The sequence below is a fragment of the Malus sylvestris genome, chromosome 8 (assembly GCF_916048215.2).
Source record: "Malus sylvestris chromosome 8, drMalSylv7.2, whole genome shotgun sequence".
Classification (NCBI taxonomy): domain Eukaryota; kingdom Viridiplantae; phylum Streptophyta; class Magnoliopsida; order Rosales; family Rosaceae; genus Malus; species Malus sylvestris.
Genome location: NC_062267.1, coordinates 14409856 through 14433238, shown reverse-complemented (window position 1 = coordinate 14433238; position 23383 = coordinate 14409856). Strand labels below are relative to the sequence as shown.

Genomic DNA, 23383 nt, shown 5'->3' with positions numbered 1-23383 from the left:
TTCATGAGAGCCTTCTCCCGAATCGGCTATATTGCCTTTGAAACAAAACCTTTGAAAACTAGGTTTCTGAAGTTCTGTTTTTATAGAACTTGTAACACTTTGCGCAACGAAGAGGTTCGTTGTGCAAAATGCGTTATAAATGGGCACGGTTGAATGGTATATGACTGTTTCAGTGAAACTTTGCGCGACGAACATGTGGAAATTTTCGTTGCGCAAACACTTGGCGGCAAAAAAAAATTTCCTGCTTTTTCTTCCATGATGACCACAAGTGTTCATCACGCAAAGTATTCTTACGCAACAAATATTTTTGTCGCATAAATTTTATTTATTTTTTCCTAACCTACCATTTTTTAGCAACGAATATATTTTTTCGTCGCGCACGTGCCACTTAGGCGACAAAATTTGTTTTGTCGCGCAAGCTATTTTTCTACTAGTGTTAGTACGACTTAGAGTTTATCTTGAGTGTTATGGGGTAGATATATAAATGGTTAGTGTACAAGATTATATATTTTGCTAAGATTCTGCTTGGTATCAATTTCAATTGGAGATTGTTGGCAATTTGTTGGATATTTCAAAATACAACTAATTTTAGTTTTGCCATTAGTTTTTTCAGTTAACATGGAATTGGAAATCAATATGTCACAGCCCGTCCCTGGATTTATTGTATTATATTTTCAATGATGTAATTTGACGGGACTACCCCTAAGGAATGTATCAAATCGCTGGAATTGGGCAGATATTCGAATTATATTGTTGCCCTAGTTTATTTTGGTCAAGCTTAGACCTAAATAATTTATGATTTGTATGGTGTAATGTTGTTGATGATGTGTGAGTGTAAGGACCACGCACACACCCAAAAAAAAGAAGTACCCTTCTCTCTATCTTCCCTCTCGTGCTCTCTCTTCTTCCCTCACATACGGACAAGCTTCAAGTATCCATTTCAGGCACAGATCGACATTAAAAGGGTAATATTCTTGTTCCTTACAAGCTCTTGAGTACATCTATACTATTTTTAAAACGTGAAACCTTGAAAAACCCGAGAAACCATAACCTCCGATTTGGTGCACTGTCCATGCACACGTAAATGTGAAGGTTTCATGTGATTTGAAGCTTGTAGGAAGCTTTAGAACATCCCTACGAAGCTCGGAGAAGAAAAACCAAACGATTTGGACGTCGGGATTGTCAGTTTCAAGCTTGGTTGGTTTTCTTGAAATTCTCCAGCGAAATTCTGTGAGATTTAGGTCTTAAAACAGGTATGGGAATGTTCTACAAGTTGAGAGCTTTAATTTGGCACTAATTTCATGAAATTTGGATGAAAATCGACCGAGATATCAAGGTTTTAAGTTTTACCCAGTTTCCGGCGCCGGCGCCGGCGACGGTCGCCGGAGGTTCGAGGTTAGGGATGACAGAATATTCCGTCAACTTTGACGGAATATTTCAACGGTGTCACTGTTGCCGTTGGTGTGCCAGGCACGTGCCCGCGCGTGGGTGGTCGTAAAATTTTTCTAAAAATATGGGGATATTCGTGGAGTTGTGTAGATCACATTGGTATATTCAAACACCCCATTTGAACATTGTTTGAGAAGTTATTAGCTAGTTTTGTCTATGTGCTTTAAATAACGTTTTTAGAGTTAATTCGCATATAGGTGAGACTTATCTCGAGGACGAGCGCATTCAAGGGCGACTCGGGGGCTATGACCCTTCGACATACCAGTGAGTGGGCTTTTGGTTTTCAGTATATATTTATATACTTGTTATTTTCCTAGAAAATATGTTTAAATGAGATTATGCCTTGAATGCCATGCATATGAATTTATATTTCGTATATGAATTGGTATATGATGCATTATATATAATTGTGGTGTTGTGGACGCTCAAGTAAGCTCAGGTGAGTTATGTTTGGTTATGTAAATTATCGATGATATGATATGTGATTGAATAACGTTGAGCTCATAAAAGTAAAGGATTTTATGTTATTTTGTTTATTTATTTATTTAATTGTGGGAATGAAAATTATCATGTACTGATATTAATCTTATTTGTTTTGTTGTATGAAAAGTAGCATCCACATCGCCAATATTTCTCCACTTTCCGATTCCTATTTCCGAATGTCAAATCTTCTCTCCTTTGTCTATTTTTATTGTGTTTTTGCATTTTTAAAACTCTTTGAGCAATTAGCAAGTCCTCAATTATCCCTCTCTCTCCCAAAGTCAAGAACCCCCATACCCAATCTTACGATCACCAGCCACGACCTCCTCTTGGGTGGGATCGGTGGCAATTCCATCTCTTTCTTCCCTAACCCCCATCTTCTTCCTTTTTTTTTTTTTCTTTGGCCCTTGATTTTTGGCAATTGGCTTTAAGTTTGTCTCAATTTTCTTAAGCTTTGTCTCAATTGTTGGCAATTCTTTGTCTCAATTTCCTAAACCCTAAACCCTTTTTAGATCTAGGGTCGACTTTGGCATTGTTATGGGCTCACTTTTAGGGCTTGTTTCTTTATTTTACTTTTGTAACAGGTTGCACTTTTACTTTAGTGTTGTAGACTGTCTTCACACTTGCCTCCACTTTGATTAGTATGTTTTATTTTTAATGAAATTAGTTGCTTGACCAATTAAATGTCCGAAAACACCCAAAAAAGTCGGAAGAAATTAAAAAAAAAATTGCAAGGCTTAAAGCAAGGCGATCACGGTGGGACTCGAACCCACAATCTCCCGCTCCGGAGGCGAGCGCCTTATCCATTAGGCCACGCGATCTTTTGTCAATTGCTCCGCTTTTATTCATATGACTGTAAACCTGAAACTAAAATGCGAACTAGTTTTGGTTGTTATATCCCTTTTCTTTCACCTTTCGTTTTTATATTTTCCCTTAGGTCCATTAATTTATAAATTAATCTAAAGCCTTTCCTTTTCAATGGAATCTATATTTGTATAAAAACTAAAATAAAATATTAATTTCAAACATCTATTGCAAAATGTATTGCTAGAAATAAAATATAAAAAAAATTGTAATTGCTAGATGTCTTGTAATTTTCAAGAAAAAGAAGGACCACTAAATTTGTTTTGATTCTTTATTGATTATAACTACGATTTAGTGGTATTTCTCTTTACTTGTAAGTGAGAGGTTTTAAGATTCGATTCTCGCCAAAGGCGAATTTGAACCAAATTATTGTTGGCCATTATGAGGCTAAGCCCACCTCCTCACACTTTGTGTAAATAATATACTGTTTGTTAAAAAATAAATAAATAAATAAAATACTAAAATCCTAATCAAGGTTTGATAAAAGAAAACCTAACAAGAAAGTCTGTAGCGGAGATTAACTCAACTCTCTTTAATAATACTCTACAATTTGTGCATGACCCCTCCCACACATTGACATTATTATACACAAACTTATGAACAAACACAAAAATGACCTTTTTTTTTTGTTTGTTATGTCACTGTTAACTTTCAGAATTTATAATTCTCTATACTTGGAATAACACAGCTCGAGAAACATATATTAACCACATCTAATAGAAGAATGACACGCCTACTAAATGCTCACTATTACGGTATTGTGGAGACTAGCATGAACCTTCAAGACTATTAGTTGGCAGTACTGTGGAGACTGGCATGCACCATTAAGAACCTCCTAGTATAGCCTGCAGCCTCCCCTCCCAGTTGCCTGTTAAGGTTTAGTCTTTATAACTAGCAAGTCAAACAAAGAAAATGTTAATCATCATTTCTATACTCAGAATTGTCTCAAGTTCTCTTTTCTCTATACTACTCGTCTTTAGCATCGGACGCCATTTAGCATACAGCCTGTGGAGCCAAAAATAATCACAAGGCGACATGTGAATTTTTTGGACAAAAGAGGACAAAAATACTCTTGAGGCATAACGAGATTCCTACGCACGAGCAGCGGGTAATCATCCCTCAACCAAGTCAAAAGTGCCCAAAATAGGTAACAATTCAAAACCTATCTCATCAAATCCCTTCTACAAGGTAACTCCCAAAACCTATTTTATACCTCATTTTCCCTTTTTTAGCTAATCAATTAGCTAATTATCTTAATCATTCCATAACTCCCCAAATAATTTCTTTCAAAATATGTTAATTAGTCAATTAATAGATTTATTACCTAATTAATCTATTAATGGCTAATTAACCACAATTTACACCCAACAAATACCTAAATGCCCGGTCCCTATTTTGCTAATGTGGTCAACCATATCCCTATATATAGCTCACTATTCTCTCCCAAAAACTACTTAACTCTTGCCAAAATTCTCTAGAATTCTCAAACACTTTTTCTCTCTCAATTCTAACTTTGGCATCGGAGGTTCTTCGGCCAAAGCCCCCCTCATTTATCGTGGGCGCGTGAGACTCTTGGCCTTGACCTAAGGTGTTAATTGTTTTGTAGGTGCAATTTTGTCCAAGATCAAGGACGAAGAAATTTGCATCCACATAGCCTCTCCTTTTTTAGGGTGTTCGTCAATTAGGCTAACAGTGTTTGTTCTCTTGCAAGTAAAATTTCATCAAATCAGATGTGTACAAAATTTGCATCTGTAATAATAGCAACTTAAAAAAACAAAACATAAAACATTGAGTTACACACTCAGCAGAATACACATCTTCATTTTCAGACCAAAAAAAAAATTTGCGAATTTTCTTCCATTGATTGTTTTCTCCAATGACGTAGCTCCTAATGGGAAATAAACAAACTTACTTTGTTCATATAATCAAAATATTGATTAGGATCAGTGAGGAAAAAGGAAAGATATTAAGGTAAACGATTATATAAAAATAAAAAATACAGTAAAACCTGTCTAAAATAATATTCTATAATAGAGTAACCTTTTTAAAGTCACAAAAAAAATTCAATTTCAACTTGGGACTAGTTATGTGCTGGAATAACTTTATGTTATAATACATTATAATTTTCTTCGGTCCATTCTTAAGAAACACGCCTCTATATAGTTCTAATTGTCAAAGAGTACAAAAATATGCAAGAAATAAAACACTTGCCCCCAAAAAATCCTATTTAGGAAATACAACATGCACTAATAATAAATAAGGGGCCCGTTTGTTTGACCGGATTAGGAAGGACTGGACTGGACTAGACTATAGTCCCTTGTTTGGTCTGCACCAGGATTAAAGTTAATGACACTAAGTCAGACTCGCACCGACTAACAGCTTCACTAGCTGTTCTTAGTGAGACCCCCCAAAAACTGGAAGATTGCTAGTCCCGTCTCTAGTCCATGCGTCGTCTGCAAGCATGCGATGCTGATCTCCATCATCCCGTGAACCCAGTCACAAAATCTTACCTTCTCCTTTGTACATGAGCTATAGCCCCTTCTCCAATCATCAAATCAGAAACTCGCTGATCTCTGTCCCACAAACCCAACCCCCTCTTTGCTTCAGCGATGAATTTGTCCAGTTAAGCTTGCAATAAGTTTAATCCACCATAAACAACAATTCAATTCAAAGATTAAAGCTTATAAATCCCAATTACAGAAAATATCAAAATATGTGATAAACCCAGAAATCTATTACCTTGGGTTGCAGTGCACTACTCTAGAAATTTGTAGGAAAAAATGAAATCAACTTTGGAGTTGTAAAACATAAATTATAGTAGAAATTTGATATGTGATTTCCAATTTGCAATGCTCTCTCTGCTTTGAGGAACAAGAAAAAAGACCTCTTTTGGAGGAAGAAAATGCACATATCCTCCTTTTTAATACACAAATCCTCATTTGAGGAAGAAAACTGGGAGAAATGGGGGAGAAAAAGAGAGAGAGGAGAAAGATGGTCGACCGGAGAAAAAAATGAGAAGAAAATGAGGGAGAGGAGAGTGAGAGAGTGGGAAGGAAGAAGAAAACAGTGGGCCGGAGGAAAAAAAAGGCAGAAAATGAGGGAGAGGAGAGTGAGAGAGTAGGAAGGAAAATGATAAATTAATAATATGATATAATATTTATGAATTAAACAAATATAATATTAAAATTTATTAATTATTTTGTTTCTTAATCCGACACTGCATCAAACGCTTCACTAAATCAGTCCAGCTTAATCTAGTCTAAGCCAATCCAGCTTAATCCCTGAAGCTAATCTAGTCCGAGATAATCCGGTGCAACAAACGCACCCAAGAGGTATTCATCTTCACTTGTAAGTGAGAGGTCTTAGGTTTAATTCTTGTCAAATGCGAATTTAAACCATATTATTGTTAGACCATCGTGAGTGATATGGTAGAAACTAACACACAAATTAATTAGAAGGGATGCTAATCTACACAAATTAAACTTATAAAACTGAAAAACTAAGTTAAACTAATAACAAAACAATGACTGGGGAGATTTTGGACGAATTTAATTAAAATAAAAGTAAATGGCAGCAAGTAAATTAAGTTGTGAATGAAATATGGATGAAAGGATAGCTAAAGTATTATTCTCCACACATGAATCATATGCATACAAATCGATTTCAAGTTATTCTCCCCATAAATCATGAATGATAATGCTCCACATTAATTGTGAACAATACTAATTAACTCTCAAATTTTCCTAAGTTCATTGAATTTGACTCAACGACGCAACCAAATTATTCTTCTTAAATTCCCTAACTATGAAAAGCATGATAGAGATACATCTCAAAGATCATTAAATTTTATGAAAATTATAAGCATTGACAAAACATTTGTAACTATGAAAATGATGATAGTCTTGCCAAGGATTTAATTAGCTCAATTATGACTAGTGATTTTTACTATTTGCAAATATAAGTTCATAACGATTAGGTGAAATTCTCTTATATTCTAGCATCAAATCCATGCATGCAAACTAAGTGTGCACCCTTAATAAACATCCAAGAATAAGTTCTCTATAAACTGGATAAGAAAATCGCATTCAAGTTTTATGAAACAATAACTAGATGTAATCAATTTATATAAAACATTTGATCAGGGCCTTGAATTCACATCTAACTAAAAAGAAACTTAGTTACACATGTTCATCATAACTGAAAAGCAATCTAAAATAAACATTGAAACTTAAAACAAAGATAGAAAGAATTCTACAAAATTCTAGCAGCTTCAATGGATGAATGGTAGGCGCGGCACATTTCTAAAACGTTGCAGGGGATTTCATATATATAGGGCACGGTTGAATCCAAGGAAGAAAAGGATTAGGCGTTTTGAATTATTTTAGGACTCTAAGAAACGGGTGAAGAGTGTTGGAATGTGATTAGGATTCTTCCTTGCAGCTGGAGATAAGATAAGATAAGATAGGATAAGATAATGTTTCTCTCCAACTAGGATTCCTCTTTCTTGTGTAATTCCTTGCCTTTCAAACCTCAACTTTATTTTCTCCATATTTTAGCACATGTTTAACACCTTTTAAACACCAAAAATGTCAAGCCCATATCCTATCCACGCATGCTATCCAATTCACGTCCAAAACTGCTCCAAATTGCTACATTTGATCATTTATTGTCATCTTTACCAACTGGACCTACAATAATACGAAAAATAACTTAAACTACTATAAAATGGAAATTAACTAAGTAAATGAAAAGAAATAAGATTAAAAAGTATAAATATGCTCTTATCAAATTCCCACACAGTTAGCTTTTGCTAGTCACTGAGCAAAACAAAGAAAACAAAACATAACATAAACCTTCCAACAATTACCTTATGGATCTCCAATGAAACATAACATGTTAAAAATCACTACTTGCATAAATTTTAGCCATCCTTACTCTTGAACTTATACTTAACCGTCGTAACCACTCAATAGCTCGTTTTTAATCAATTAAAACAACATTTGAAAGTAGTAACATGCCTTGGAGATTTCACTCAATTCCTCATCGAATATACTCTTTATTTTCACACAGATTTTCTGACTACACTCCCTATACTAAGTATATGTGAGATGATTGATGTAAACATGTAGACTAGCATTCACATATGTTATAACAAAGAAAGCACTTTCTAGAATTATTAATACAAACATGTATATGATCTCATGAACGGAATGTCACTACTTATAAGCGAAAACCAAAGATTCCATATGCTCATACCAATTTCAGACTCCACATATTGAAACACATAACAATCAAGATAAAAGTCTAAGGGCTGTAACAGTGCTATGGTATTGGCTAACAAAGAAAGGTTAAGAATAAACAAAGGTTCTTAAAGTGATAGTAAGCAAAGTAATGAAATCAACACTTAGAATTCAACTTTTGATTGCAGCACCCAACTATAAACACAAATGGGAGATTGGTACAAACTTTAGGATCAGATTCATATTTTTTGACCCTTTTTCAACAACCAACACTTTTGAACTCATTCTCACTTCTTTTCAACCTTTTTGTTTCAACATTTTTCTTTTTCTTTCTTGAAACATAAAACATAAACACTACTTCACTGGATTCAAAAGAACAAATCATTCCCCCACACTTGCTTTTTCTGCAATCATAGATCAAAAGGAATGCCCAATAAATCATGCTTCACTATTCTTTAAGAACAAGGGTATGGATATTCTTATACTAGGTTATGTAGGGATAATGTAGGCTAACAAAGAAAATAGGCTAAATAAGGCTCAAGGGGGTTAAACCTACAATATATATGCAAGGGATAAGGCTTTTTGGCTCTGGTGGTAACTAAACACCTTCATCTTATTATTTGTTATGCAATCAATTTTATGCTTTGAACGAAACAGGCATGAGTTCTAGTATTTGGAACTAAAATGATGAAAACGCTTTCTAAGTAGCAACCAAGCAAAGAAATAATGAGATCATGCAACAACTTTAGAAAACAAGAATAACATAGATTAATAACTCTCCAAATAAAGCATAGGCTTAAGTCTCACAGGATTGTAGCATTAGTTTGAGTGTCTTCCTTCAAGCATGTTACAAAAACTGATTTTTTTTTTTTCCTTTGTGATTACATGCAATTCATAAATGACAACTACAACTAAGTATTAACCAAAGAACATATCAAACTTCCACCCATGTTTGTAACTTTCTTTAACAATTATGCAATTAAAAACCAAATCTTCATCATTGTGTTGGAAGGTATCCTAAGACACAAAAAAGCAACAAAAACAAATCTTTAAGGCTTTTCTCGAACTTTTTCGATTTTTTTTTTCAAATTTTGTGTTTGTGACGCACAATAAATCACTTCAAAACATTGAATAACAACATTAGTAGTGATAGGTAGTGAAATTCGAAGAGAAATTTTGAAAAGCAATATGTTTACCCCTACACTTAAATCAAACATTCTCCTCAATGTTTCAAAAATAAACTTAAACAAGAGAGCAATGAAAGATGACTAGAAAACAAGACTATCATGGCAAAGTAAAAACAATAAAGAAAAGGGTAAAATAGAGCAAATCTGGTTGTAGGAGTCGAAAATTTCATTGTCTCTTTATTTGAACACATGAGTTGCCTCCCAAGAAGCGCTTGCTTTAACGTCTTCTAGCCGGACAACACCTCCATTTTTGAATGGAAGGTGATACTTGAAATGATCCGATAATGGTTTAAATTATAGAGTGGGTGCCTAAATCATTGAAATCAACATGTTAGTAGAAAACGAAATTGAAATTTGAGGAGGTGGCTTACCTGTGTGTTGCGACAAGAACTTAAGGACAAACACTACTTCGAAAGTTTCAGGAATGTTGCTCTCGGCCAAATTTGGTGTAAAGGCAGTGACTTGCCTTGTGTTATAAAATCCAACTTCTTTGGGGATGGTTGTCTCAAGTACATCATCTTTGATGAATTCTAGATATTCCCTAGCAACTTTTTTCTCTTAAATCCTTCTTCTTGTTGTACAAAGCTCTTTAAAAATTCAACACATTCTGGAACTTGCTTTATTGTACCAAGAATCGAATATTAACTTGCAACTTTCGGAAGGCTTCCAAGAAGTTTTTTTCACTCTCTTCTTTCTTGAATTGCATAAACTTGCGAGGACAAGGTACATTTGGTGGAATAAGGTTAGAAAGAATTGAATTCGGAACAACATTACTAGAATTGGATGGTGGTGGAGTTAGGGTTGTTGCGGCAATAGAATTAGAGATGATTGGGTGCTACATCAAGGCTTCTTCCAAGCTTGTCGTGGCCGAGTCTTCCTCCTCCTCTTCAAACATAAACTCTTTGTCCACTTCTAGGCTATGTTTGGACATCTTTGGTTCAACTCCAACCTCCATACCACTTTCCAAAGTGATAGCTTTAGTGATTTCAAAATCTCCCATCGAATTGACAATAGTTAAGCTAGAGAGTTCGTTTTGTTCTCGAATTTGTCCCATGAATTCTGTGATTTGTCCAAATTAATTTTTCAATTCGACCATCTCATTAGCTTGGTTTTCTAGATCTTGAGCCAAAGAAGCACAAGAAGTATTTAGTATTTGAAGAATTTTAACATGATTTATGGACATACTTGAATTTGGTTGGAATTATTGTGGGAGAGATTGTGGTGGTGCAAATGACCTTTGATAGAGCCCTAGAAGTGGCTATCTATATCCGCCTTGTTATTGAGTTTGTTGAGGTTCCCTCCACTTCATATTTGGATGATCTCTCCATCCCAGATTGTAGGTGTTGGAAAACAGGTCACTCCTTGGTTGATTTTGGCTTTGGTAACCCACGACATTGGCACTTTCCCATCCCCTATTCTCTATTAATTGAGGACATTGATCAATATGATATCCTTGCCTATAGCACACACCAAATGTAGCCACACTTTGCATTGTGGACCTTTCGATATATTGCTACGTAAGAAAAGTAAGACAATTGCCATGTCTTGCTTCTCTAGTACTTGAAATCAAAGAAATAAAACTAAATCAAATATCAAAAGAACAATAAGCAAAAAGCAGAGTGATTAGCAATTTTACCAATCCCCGGCAACGGCGCCAAAATTTGATGTGGTAGAAACCAACACACAAATTAAACCCTATAAATTATGTAATCATAGTACAAGTAAGTAGGGATCGTTCTATTTTGGGGATTAGAAGGGATGCTAATCAACACAAATTAAACTTATAAAACTGAAAACTAAGTTAGACTAACAACAAAACAATGGATGAGGGGATTTTGGACAAATTTAATTAAAACAAAAGTAAATGGCAGCAAGTAAATTAAGTTGTGAATGAAATATGGGTGAAAGAATAGCTAAAGGATTCTTTTCCACACATGAATCATATGCATACAAATCGATTTCAAGTTATTCTTCCCATAAACCATGAATGGCAATGCCCCAAATTAACTGTGAACAATACTAATTAACTCTCAGATTTTCATAAGTTCATTGAATTTGACTCAACGATGCAATCAAATTATTCTTCTCAAATTCCCTAATTATGAAAAGAATGATAGAGATACATCTCGAGGATCATTAAATTCTGTGAAAATCATAAGCATTGACAAAACATTCATAACTATGAAAAGCATGATACTCCTGCCAAAGATTTAATTAACTCAATCATGACTAGTGACTTTTACTACTTGCAAATATAAGTTCATAACGATTAGGTGAAATTCCCTTATATTTTAGCATCAAATCCCTACATGCAAACTAGGTGTGCACCCTTAATAAAAATACGAGAATAAGTTCTCTATAAACCGGATTAGAAAATCGCATTCAAGTTTTATCAAACAATAATTGGATGTAATTAATTTATATAAAACATATGATCATGGCTTCGAATTCACCTCTAGCAAAAAGGAAACGTAGTTACACATGTTCATCATAACTGAAAAGCAATCTAAAATAAACATTGAAACTTAAAACAAAGATAGAAAGAACTTTAAAAATTCCAGCAACCTCAATGGATGAATGGTAGGCGCGGCACATTTCTAAAACATTGCAGGATACTTCATATATATATAGGGCACGACTCAATCCAAGGAGGAAATGGATTAGGCGTTTTGAATTATTTTAGGACTCTAAGAAACAGGTGGAGAGTGTTAGAATGTGATTAGGAATCTTCCTTGCAGCTGGAGATAAGATAAGATAAGATAGGATAAGGTAATGTTTCTCTTCAACTAAGATTCCTCTTTCTTGTGTAATTCATTGTCTTCCAAGCCTCAACTTTAAATTCTCTAGATTTTAGCACATGTTTAACACCTTTTAAATCCCAAAAACGTCGAGTCCATATGCTATCCACGCATGCTATCCAATCTAAGTCCAAAATTGCTCCAAATTGCTCCATTTGACCATTTATTGTTATCTTTACCAATTGAACCTACAATAATACAAAAATAGCTTAAATTACTATAATAAATGGAAATAAGATAACAAAGTCACATAAATATGCTCCTATCAGTGAGGCTAAGCGCACTTCTTCCCCCTTAGTGTGGATAATATCGTTTGTTAAAATAAAAAAATTAGTTATGTATTGGAATAAGCTCAATATTATAATAAGTTTTAATTTTATTTGTCCCATACTAAGGAAAGACCCTTAACATAATTATAATTGTCAATGAATACAAAAGTATCCAAAAATAAAATAGTTGGCGAATAATATTTAGGAAATACAACATTTTTTTAAGAATAAATAAGTCAATAATATATTTTGGCTGCTAATATTTTCCAGTCACATTTTAATAAAATTTTCAATAACAAGTTTTTATTTTTATTTTTGAATAAGCGATATTATCTATATTAAAGGGGAGGAAATTGTAGCTATGGTCCCTTAACTTTAACTCAATTGGAGCAATGGTCCCTCAACTAAAAATCCATTACCTTTGGTCCCTCAACTTATCAAAACGTGCAGCTATGGTCCCTCAACTAAAAATCCATTACCATTGTCCCTGAACTTTAATTCAAGTGGATAAATGGTCCTTTAACTTTAATCCAACTGTAGCAATGGTCCTTACAATATAACTCGTTTTGACAAATTTTTTGACATAGTTGACGAAAAGAACCATAATTATACACTTTGATGAGTTGAGGGACCCTAATTATATAAATGGTCATTCCAACATAGCTTATTTTGACAAAATTTTGACAAAATTAATGAAAAGGACTATAGCTACACATTTTGATAAGTTGAGGGACCAATGGTATTGGATTTTTAGTTGAGGGACCATTGCTCCAATTTGATTAAAGTTGAGGGACCATTTGTACAATTTACTCTATTAAAGGGAGGGGGTAGCTAAGCCTCACAATGGACTAGCAATAATGTGAAATTCGTTTTTGGCAAGAAATAAACCTAAGACTTCTTACTTACATATAAAAAAGATTAACATTAAACCGTAGAACTAAGTAGCAAAATTTTGAATAGCAAGTTTAATCCTTGGTAAAATGACGTAAAGACCTACACAATAAAGAACAGAAGAATAAATATATTTTTATTAAGAATCCCCAAATGTTGAAGGCAACACCCACCAAGAGGAGAAGTAGCACACATCGAACAATATCTGGCGAATACTTTGTCTCTTTGAGAGGAGAAAAGAGAGGAAACGATACGGAATATAAAATAAAAGAACATAGAGGGAGAAATGATCATAGGCGTTGGAGATTTTTTGTCCTAAAAAAATTGAATTTGGAAAATTTTGAAAAACCATATGATGTAAGGTTTTTGACTTGATTCTTCCTTTTGAAATCGCCCAAAAGTACATTTTGAATTTTGTGTTTCCGTTTTCTTTGTTTTCTCTCCCTTTGTTTCTCTCTCTAGAAACCCAGATCCACAAGCTCCATCTCTAGTTTCAATCTTCAACCGTTGCCCTTTGCTCTTGCTCAGGGTAGGCGGCAATCCGTTACTCTTTCTTCCCTCATCCTTCCTTCCTTTCTCCTTTGCCTTTCCATATTTTTCCTCCTCTCTCATCTCATTTACCTCATACCCCTCTTTGCATCCATCTCCTTTTCCTCTACCCTTCTCAGTCTCCTTCTTACATTATTACTCCCGATTCTTCCACTACTACAAAAGGGGATATTACTGTCGGATTAAAAACGACAAGAAACACCACTTACTGTAGGATTATTGGGGCAAAATCCGACATTAAATCGTGCAATGTCGGATAGAGGAACCGACACCAATGCTACCGTCACAAAAAGGGTATTGACGTCGCTTAGGCCCATTAATCCGCCACCATGAAGCAAAGTAATATAAAATAAAAAGGAACAAAGGCGTCGCTTAAAAGTGATATAGGCACTAACGTATAAGCGACATAGAAAGGCGAGATGATGTCAGTTAAAACCAACATTAAGTAACAAATAAATAATTAAAATATCACACTTGGTATAGCTTCCAATCGACATCACTTGAGTTAAATAAATAAAATACCAAGCTGACGTCGCTTATAAGCGACACTAGATATATTAAAAATAAAAAATAAAATTTATAAATCAATTTTTAATTCATAATAATTACAAAAAATTATATGAAAATAATTCCAACTAATATATCATTTATAGGCCAAGTCAACCATTAACAAAAACTCATAACAAACATTTGATAACTTTTTATTGAAAGAACTGTTTTATATTAATAATCATATATTCAAGTACATATACAAAAAAATCAATGTAAAATTTTTACAAGTACTTGTTACAATCCTATGATATGTCTTATAATGCTAGTTTTTCATGTCCACTTTAACCAATTGTCAAGGAGTTCGAATGTAGTGCTACGAACATTGATCCACAATTATTATCTTTATTTTGCAAAAAATAAAACAAATAATAAAATAAATAAAAAAGATAACTTATATCAAGCACAATATATTTGTTAATTGGTAAGAAACTCAAACAATGAAAATCAGAAAATAAACATAAGCTCTAATGAAGAGCCTTGCATAATTTTTGCTCAAGGTGTGAGCATAGCAACCACCAATCTATACCATAAATAATGCAAGTGAGTAGTTGAAGTGAAAATTAAACACACCTCCAATACATTCTTCAATTTTTCTCGTACCACCCTAAGATCAGAGGATGTTTATAAATCCAAAGAATCTAAAAAATATAAGGAAAGTAAAACTATACGCACAATTTAACAATTCTGATATTTCACAATTTTAGGATTATAAGGACAACTATATCACATAAACTGAACCATGGTAAGGTATAGAGTTGGCTCTGTTTCAACAAAAAAGTTATTACAGGGAATAATGGTAAGATTGGTGGTTGTTTGGAGTGTATGGGCCTAACAGAGCTAGAGAAAAGGGTGCAATTTATGTGGTTCCAGGAGGTGCACGAATGTGGAAATTTCCATATGGCAGGAGGAATTACCTGTACAAGTATATTTCTTCTCAACATAAAAAATGAAAGGGAAAAAAAGGAAAAGAAAAAAAATAATACCTGCGGGGTCATCCAATATTGTTTTCTAACAACTGAATGTGTATTAGCATCCGCCCCAGTCAGTTTTGTCGCAACACCGAAATCAGCTAGTTTCACAAGTCCCTAAAAAGGATGCCTCATACAGATCAAGAAATACAATAAGTTATTACTAAAAAGGAAAAGGTACACAAGCAACAGACGGTAGATCAATATCTTTGCACCCTTGATATCCCAATGGAACAAATACTTTACAAGAACATGATGGTAACCATATATGAAAACTCGTCTAGTAAAAAATGAGAAATACACATGCAAGTTACCTCTTTAGTAGTCAATATTTTTGCACTTTTGATATCCCGATGGATTACGCCCTGTTCACGTAAATATACTAACCCCTACAGAACCTGTATCATAACGAATATCAAGTCCAAATATCTAACTTGCATGCGCCTACACATACAAATAACAAATTGCAAGGATATTACGGAACCTGAGCAATGTACACAGCTACCAATGATTCTGGGAAAGGTCCAAATTTGTTTGGCTTGATAATGTTGGCAAGTGAGCCATTCTCCACATATCTACAAGCATAGCAACCGTCAAAGGTCCAAATTTGTTTGGCTTGATAATGTTGGCAAGTGACCATTCTCCACATATCTACAAGCATAGCAACCGTCAAACATGTTTGTATATACTTCGAGATCGTATACACCAAAAATTGCAAAAAACAAGCATTCAGAGATCAAGTAACGAGACAAAACGTTTCAACGGTTATCTATAAAAAATCACAATTTAACGGTTATTTTAACTCCGATTTTGATGATTTTTTACAACTATACTCCTTGACCCTATATGAATACAACGATAGAACTCGATCTTCAATTTAAAATATTTACACTAGTGGATACCACAAAATATTATGTGCAAATTTAAGAAAAAAATATATTTTTCTTAACGGGTCGGGTAACTTTACCTGTTGGGTAAAGTGACCCAATCTATTAAGGACCGGTTAAGTTAATAGGTGTGACACGACACAACCTGTTTGCTAGACCTATTCTAGAGGGTATATAAAGGCCACCAATCTGTCGCAATCGACACTAGGTTTCAAAATATTTAAAAAAATTTAAAATCTATGTCGGCTACAAGCAACACAGGCTTTGAAAATATTTAAAAACTTTCTCTAGTGTCAGGTATAAGCTACACCAATCTTCTTTTAACCGATGCTAACTTTATGTTGATTACAAGCGACACCGGGTTTAAAAATATTTAATAAAAATTAAAACTTATGTCGGCTACAACCAACACTGGCTTTGAAAATATTTAAAAACTATCATTAGCGTCAGAAAAAAGTGACACCAGTCTTTATGTCGGTTAAAAGCAACACCACTATTAAAAAATATTAAAATCTATGTCGGTTATAAGCGACATTAACAGTTTATGTCGGTTATAAACGACAGTAATTTCGACACCATGTAAAGTAAGTGTCGGAATGCCTTAAGCTCCACTATGTTTTATAAAAGTGACGCCAACCACCAACACAATAAAGCCCTTTTGTAATAGTGTTCCCTGAGTTTATCTCAGTTTCCCTTGAGCCGGGTCTCAACTATCCCTGAGCTTGTCTCGAATTTGAGCTTCATGCCCCTTATCTGGTGTTTTTCACCTACTTTTACTGCTTTCTGTCTTTTAATTTTCATTCCTCCCTTCTCCTTAGTTGTGATACTCCATCCCCATCCCCCATGTACTCCGATCGGCGGGCTCCAATGAGAAATTAGATACTAGATCCACTACCCTCCCTCACTTCCCCTCCCCAAATTGGCATGCAGATCCTCATCAAAACCAAATGTTGGGTATTTTACATACCCCCTTAGCCTCACTCTCTATCCATATGATACTTTGTTTGTATATATTTGTAGGGGTTCGTGAAGAGGACTTGGATCTAGTGTCTTTTCTCTTAGTTCAGAGTTTGGCTTCCTTCGAGGATATGACGGCGGCAGGGGTCTGGTTTATGTGGCTTGAGATAGGGTTTTTTTGTTGTTTGTTATTGCTACATATGGACCTAAATTTGTGAGGACTTCCCGTTGTATCTTGGGTTGCAGCTCTCACTTTGCTTTGGCCTTTTACTTTATAGGAAACTTCATTTTAATCATTGGCAAATATGACTTTTGGACTAAAACCATGAGCAAGATCAACATCTAATTTTAGTCCCTTGATACATTAATCACCTCATTTATTAATTATATTTTTTATGTTTTAATTATTTATCTTTAATTTTAATGTATTAATTTTATTTCATTATAATTATAATTTTTATTTCATTCATCGTAATATATTTTGTTGTAAACATTTAGATAAATTAATTTTTATTTTACAATATATTTCAATATACTATGTCTTCTTCATTTAGGTACATTAAATTCATTATAATACATTTTGGTGCATACATTTAGGTACACACATTTCATTACATATATTTTCGATACAAACATTTAGGTACATTAATTCAATATAATACATTTCGGTATATACATTTTGGTACATTAGTTTAATATAATACATTTCAGTATATGCATTTGGGTACATACATTTCGGTACACACATTTAGGTACATTAGTTTAATATAATACATTTCGGTGCATACATTTGAGTACATACATTTCAGTACTAACATTTAAATACATTAATTCAATATAATACATTTCGGTACTAACATTTAGGTACATTAATTGAGTTTTTTTTTTCAAGTTTGAAGAATGTTAAATAAAATTAATAAATTAAAAAAACTTTTGTTCGGTTAAAAAATATATTAAAATGTGTATATTAATAAATTTAAATATTTAATGGAAGACTTTGAATAAAATACACATTAACTATTTTGAATTAAGGACACATCAAGGTACTATAATCAATATGTAATCTAACATCAGATTTATTTTAAATTTCAATTTTCTTCAAGGATTAAAGTTAGAAAACCCATTTACCTTATCTGTTGTTGTTTATCAGGTTCTTTTTGGGCCTTGTACTAGTTTTTTTAATATATTGAAAGTTCTATTGACAAAAAAAATAAAAATTGTGTTTCCGAATCATTGTGATGGAGCAATAAATAATTGTATTTAGATTTAAGACAAAATTACAAATAGAGATAGATAGCTATCTAACTCAAAAACGTATTTTGTCTCTCTTTTTGTTTCTCTCTCTAGAAGTCCAGGTCTAGACGCTCCATCCCTAGTTTCGAGCGTTTAGCTACCGCCGCTTACTCTTGCTTGGGGTAGGTGGCAACCCGCTACTCATTCTTCCCTCTTTTCTCTTTTGCCCTTTTTATCTTTTTCCTCCCCTCTCTTCTCTTCTACCTCATCCCCATCCTACATCCACCTCCTCTTCCTCCCCCTTTCCAGACTCCTTCCTACATTTTTATTCTCTATTCTCTCCTAAGTTTTTCTCACTTTTTCCTGAGCCAGGTCTCAACTATTCCCTAAGCTTGTCTCAGATTTGGGCTTCATTCCCTTATCTGGCATTTTTCATCTACTTTTACTGCTTTCTATCTTTTAATTTTCCTTTCTCCCTCATCCTCAGCTATGATACTCCATCCCCATCCTATCATGTACTTGGATCGGTGGGCTCCGATGAGAAATTGGATACTAGATCCACTACCCTCCCTCACTTCCCCTCCCCAACAGGCATGTTAGATCCACATCAAGGCTAAGTGTTGGGTATTTTACATATACCCTTAGCCTCACTCTCTACCCATATGATACTTTCTTTGTATATATTTGCAGGGGTTCGTGAAGGAGACTTGGATCTGGTGTCTATTCTCTCGATTTAGAGTTTGGTTTCCTCTGAGGATGTGGCAGCAGTCTTTATGCTGCTTGAGATTAGGGTTTTTTTGTTGTTTGTTGTTGTAGCCTTTCGGCCTAAGTTTGTGAGGGTCTTCTTAGGTTGTAGCTCTCATTTTGCTTGAGTCTTTTATTTTATCTATCGTTGTCTATGGGGTTCCTTTTGGGCCTTGCACTAGTGTTCCATGAAATGAAAGTTCTATTGACCAAAAAAAAAAAAAAAAAAAAAGCTAACTCACTTTTCTTCATAAATATTACAAAGTCTCTTTAAGGGAAATGGGAGGCTGGGGAAGAGGATTGAGTGGTTGTGGTTGCTGGGTGGAGCCGTAGAGGTGGAGGGGTGGAGAGGTGGAGGGAATAAGATTCTCTCCCCTCATGTTCCCATCTCTTCCCTTCCTCTCACTTTGCTTTTGTCTTATTGTTTCTATAAAAAATCAATATAAGATGTTGACGTGATTTAATCGTAATCGTCCAAGTATGAGGGGAGGGAAGTGGGGAGAGATTAGAAGGGAAGAGAATCTTCTTTCGAGATGGATAGGCTGCTATGTTTAAAAAATAGGGATAGTTTAGGAACACAAGTAGGTGGGAAGAGAGGATAAGTTTTTTTGCACTTTTTATGGTGGGTGGTTACATAAAGTGGGAGGGAAAATAAGACAAATAGGTGGGTCTAGTAGCTTTTTATATTTTTTTACCTATAGCTCTGTTAGTCAATTTACTACGGTCTAGTGATATTTTTATTCACTTGTAATTGAGAAGTTTTAGATTTAATTCTCACTAGAGACGAATTTAAACTAAATTATTGCTAACTCATTGTGATGCTTAGCTCACTCCTCTGTCCATAATATTCACCTTTCTAAAGTTATAAAATTAGTTTAGAAACAACTGTATAACTTTAGAGAAGTTTTGCTATGAGGTAAACAAAGGAATCTATTTGAGTAAATTTCACACGTTTACAATTTTTTAGGTAAACTAGTTTACTTTAGGATGTCTCTCTCAGGTCAGTATCACCGTAACCGGTACGGCGTACGCTCAATTTCGCGCCTCCTTTAACTAAAATACACCCTGCTGCACCCAATCCGAAAGTCTTCGCACCAACACGCTCAGTCGTTTCGTAATTCTTTCCGACACGCCGCCCGACACTACCGCCAGTCTCTCCCAGCTACCCAGCTAGATCCCAGATCTCGGATCTAATCCACGGCTCCCGTCCCTCCACGTCATCCCGGACTCCAACCCACTATTTAAATTCAACCTCTTCCCCTCCTCTCTCTAGTTTCACGCACAGAGGGAGCGAAAAAAACCCGAGAAATTCGATTGGTCGTCGGTTGCTCCGAGATCCGACCCGCCGGACTGCCCACGCCTCAGATCTAGAGACTCCGACATCGACGGTAAATTACCAAAATGTACGCCCCTTTCTATCTTTAGAAACTCAATCTTTCTCCAAATAAATTAAACGAAGTGAACCGTTTCGTCATTTCCTTTGTATCTCAGCTCGCGCGGTATATTAAATCGGAAGAAACGCAGATCGACGGCCGGGATGGCGCCGAGCACGATCCGGAAAGCAATCGGAGCCGTCAAGGACCAGACGAGCATCGGCATCGCCAAGGTCGCCAGCAATCTGGCCCCGGACCTCGAGGTCGCTATCGTCAAAGCGACGTCGCACGAGGATGATCCGGCGAGCGAGAAGCACGTCCGTGAGATTCTGACGCTGACGTCATCGTCCCGGGGCTACGTCAACGCTTGCGTGTCGGCGGTGTCGAAGCGTCTGGGGAAGACGCGCGACTGGATCGTGGCGCTCAAGGCGCTGATGCTGGTCCACCGTCTCCTGAACGACGGCGACCCGGTGTTTGGGGACGAGATCGTGTACGCGACCCGCAGGGGTACCCGCCTCCTGAATCTATCGGATTTCAGGGACGAGGCGCACTCGAGCTCGTGGGACCACTCCGCCTTTGTGAGGACTTATGCTCTGTACTTGGATCAGAGGCTTGAGCTGATGCTGTTTGAGAGAAAGAGCAGCGGAGGAGGCAGCGGAACTGGTCTTGGTGCTGAAGATCGGCAGGGCTCTGGCGGCTTCAACGGCGGGTCTTCGAATTTCAGGTCTCCGCCGCCGAGGAATTACGAGTATGAGTACGGAGGAGAGCGAGATCGAGATTATGAATATGGAGGAGGGATGAGGAGGTCGAGGTCGTACGGCGATATGAATGACTCGGTGAGTCGAAACGGGCGAGATGAGAAGAGAATTGTGAGTGTGACCCCATTGAGGGATATGAAGCCGGAGCGGATTTTCGCGAAAATGGGTCATCTGCAGAGGCTGTTGGATCGGTTCTTGGCGACCCGACCCACCGGATTGGCTAAGAACAGTCGGTTGGTTCTGGTGGCTGTGTACCCGTTGGTGAGGGAGAGCTTTCAGCTGTATGCTGATATTTGTGAGGTATTGGCGGTTTTACTTGATAAGTTTTTCGATATGGAGTATCCGGATTGCGTTAAGGCTTTCGATGCTTATGTGAGTGCGGCGAAGCAGATTGATGAGCTGGTTGGGTTTTATGGGTGGTGTAAGGATTCCGGTTTGGCTCGGTCGTCGGAGTATCCGGAGGTGCAGAGGATTGGGAGCAAGTTGCTGGAAACATTGGAGGAGTTTGTGAGGGACAGGTCCAAGGCAACCAAGAGTCCCGAGAGGAAGGTGGAGGCTGCTCCTGTGGCTCCAGTGGAGGAGCCCCAACCCGATATGAATGAGATTAAAGCGCTGCCTGCGCCAGAGAGTTTCACTCCCCCGCCACCTCCTGAGGTTGTGGCCAAGGCTGAGGTGAAGCAGGAAGTGGTAGGGGATTTGGTGGATTTGAGGGATAATGGAGTTTCAGCTGATGCACAGGGGAATCAGTTGGCTTTGGCTTTGTTTGCCGGTCCTGGTGGTGGTGGAAGTGCTAATGGATCGTGGGAAGCTTTCCCATCAGACGGGCAGCCCCAAGTCACCTCGGCTTGGCAGACTCCAGCTGCAGAGCCGGGAAAGGCTGATTGGGAACTGGCATTAGTGGAGACAGCGAGTAATTTATCGAGGCAGAAGCAAAATCTTGGTGGTGGGATGGATCCCTTGTTGTTGGATGGCATGTATGATCAGGGCATTGTGAGGCAGCATGTGAGTACTGCCCAATTGACTGGTGGTAGTGCAAGTAGTGTAGCATTGCCCGGGCCGGGCAAGAGCGCAACGCAGGTGTTAGCTCTTCCCGCTCCAGACGGGACAGTCCAGGCGGTGAATCAGGATCCCTTTGCCGCATCATTAACCGTTCCACCACCTTCCTATGTGCAAATGGCGGATCTGGAGAAGAAGCAGCACTTGCTTACGCAGGAGCAGCAGCTGTGGAACCAATATGCCAAGGAAGGAATGCAAGGCCAAGGTAGCTTGCAGAAAATGAGCAGTGCCGGGTACTACGGAGCAGCTCCTATGGCAATGCAACCCTATGGAATGCCTCCGGTGAACGGAATGGGGATGCCGCCACCGGCTGGGTACTACGCTCCTTACTGATTTTTGTGATCCTCATTTGGCTGCCTCCTCTTTGTTAATTTTGTATGCTATTTTTCTAGCTCTTTATTTTATATCTTGCTTGAATGTACTAAGCCTGTTGTGCATTAAGATGGTGGGGGGAAGAGGGGGCCTAAAACGAAGAGATGAGTCATTTGTTGGGGGGTAGGGGGTTGGATTTTGAATGCTCGGATATACATAAAATTTGTGATCTTTTTGTGTTTTGTAATAGTAGAATCTCTTACGTTTTTCTTGAGAACCAAATTTAATTCATTTGATTTGATAACCATTTATGTATACGATGCAAAACCTATTTTAGGCTTGTGCGGTATATTTTTACAGACAAATCATAGTTTGACGGGTGTGCGTAAGCTTTTACATTTGTTATTATGATGGGTTAGCTTTGCATGTATGTCTGAATTTGATTAGCTTGTAAGGAGCGAAGTAGTACTCGTATGTATATAGATGAAATAATGATATTGAATTCCACTTATGAACAAAGCACAAAATACGCGTACATAATCGTGCTTGCCTGAGTGAAACCGGTCCTCCAAACTGAATCGTGTCTATTCCTACTTAGCTTCATTACAATTTTGATATGCATGCTTTATGTTGTTATTTTCAACCATGTTTGATGTGGATCCAAATTTGGACATAGTTGGACTTAATAATTCGGATGATGGTTTGGCTCTAAGACAAAAGACAGGGTCATGTCACTTAGTATTACGGTCTAGTTGTATTTCTCTTCACTTGTAAGGGAGATGTCTTATGTTTGATTCTCGTCAAAAAAGAATTTGA

At 36.5% G+C, this 23383-nt stretch overlaps 1 protein-coding gene and 1 non-coding gene across 3 annotated transcripts; one reads left to right on the top strand and one right to left on the bottom strand.

Annotated features, from left to right (window-relative positions):
- Positions 1-2677: 2677 nt before the first annotated feature.
- On the bottom strand, positions 2678-2750 carry TRNAR-CCG (transfer RNA arginine (anticodon CCG)). The gene has a single exon. It is a non-coding gene; the product is annotated as a tRNA-Arg (tRNA).
- A 17394-nt stretch (positions 2751-20144) lies between these two features.
- On the top strand, positions 20145-22932 carry LOC126631830 (putative clathrin assembly protein At2g25430). 2 transcript variants are annotated; one of them, XM_050301990.1, is made up of 2 exons: positions 20145-20456; positions 20560-22932. In XM_050301990.1, the coding sequence occupies exon 2, from the start codon at positions 20606-20608 to the stop codon at positions 22586-22588; it is 1983 nt and encodes a 660-aa protein (XP_050157947.1). In that variant the 5' UTR covers positions 20145-20456; positions 20560-20605; the 3' UTR covers positions 22589-22932. The 2 variants fall into 2 exon arrangements, with proteins under 2 accessions (XP_050157947.1, XP_050157946.1); XM_050301989.1 differs by having other exon boundaries at positions 20145-20471.
- The last annotated feature ends 451 nt before the right edge of the window (positions 22933-23383 follow it).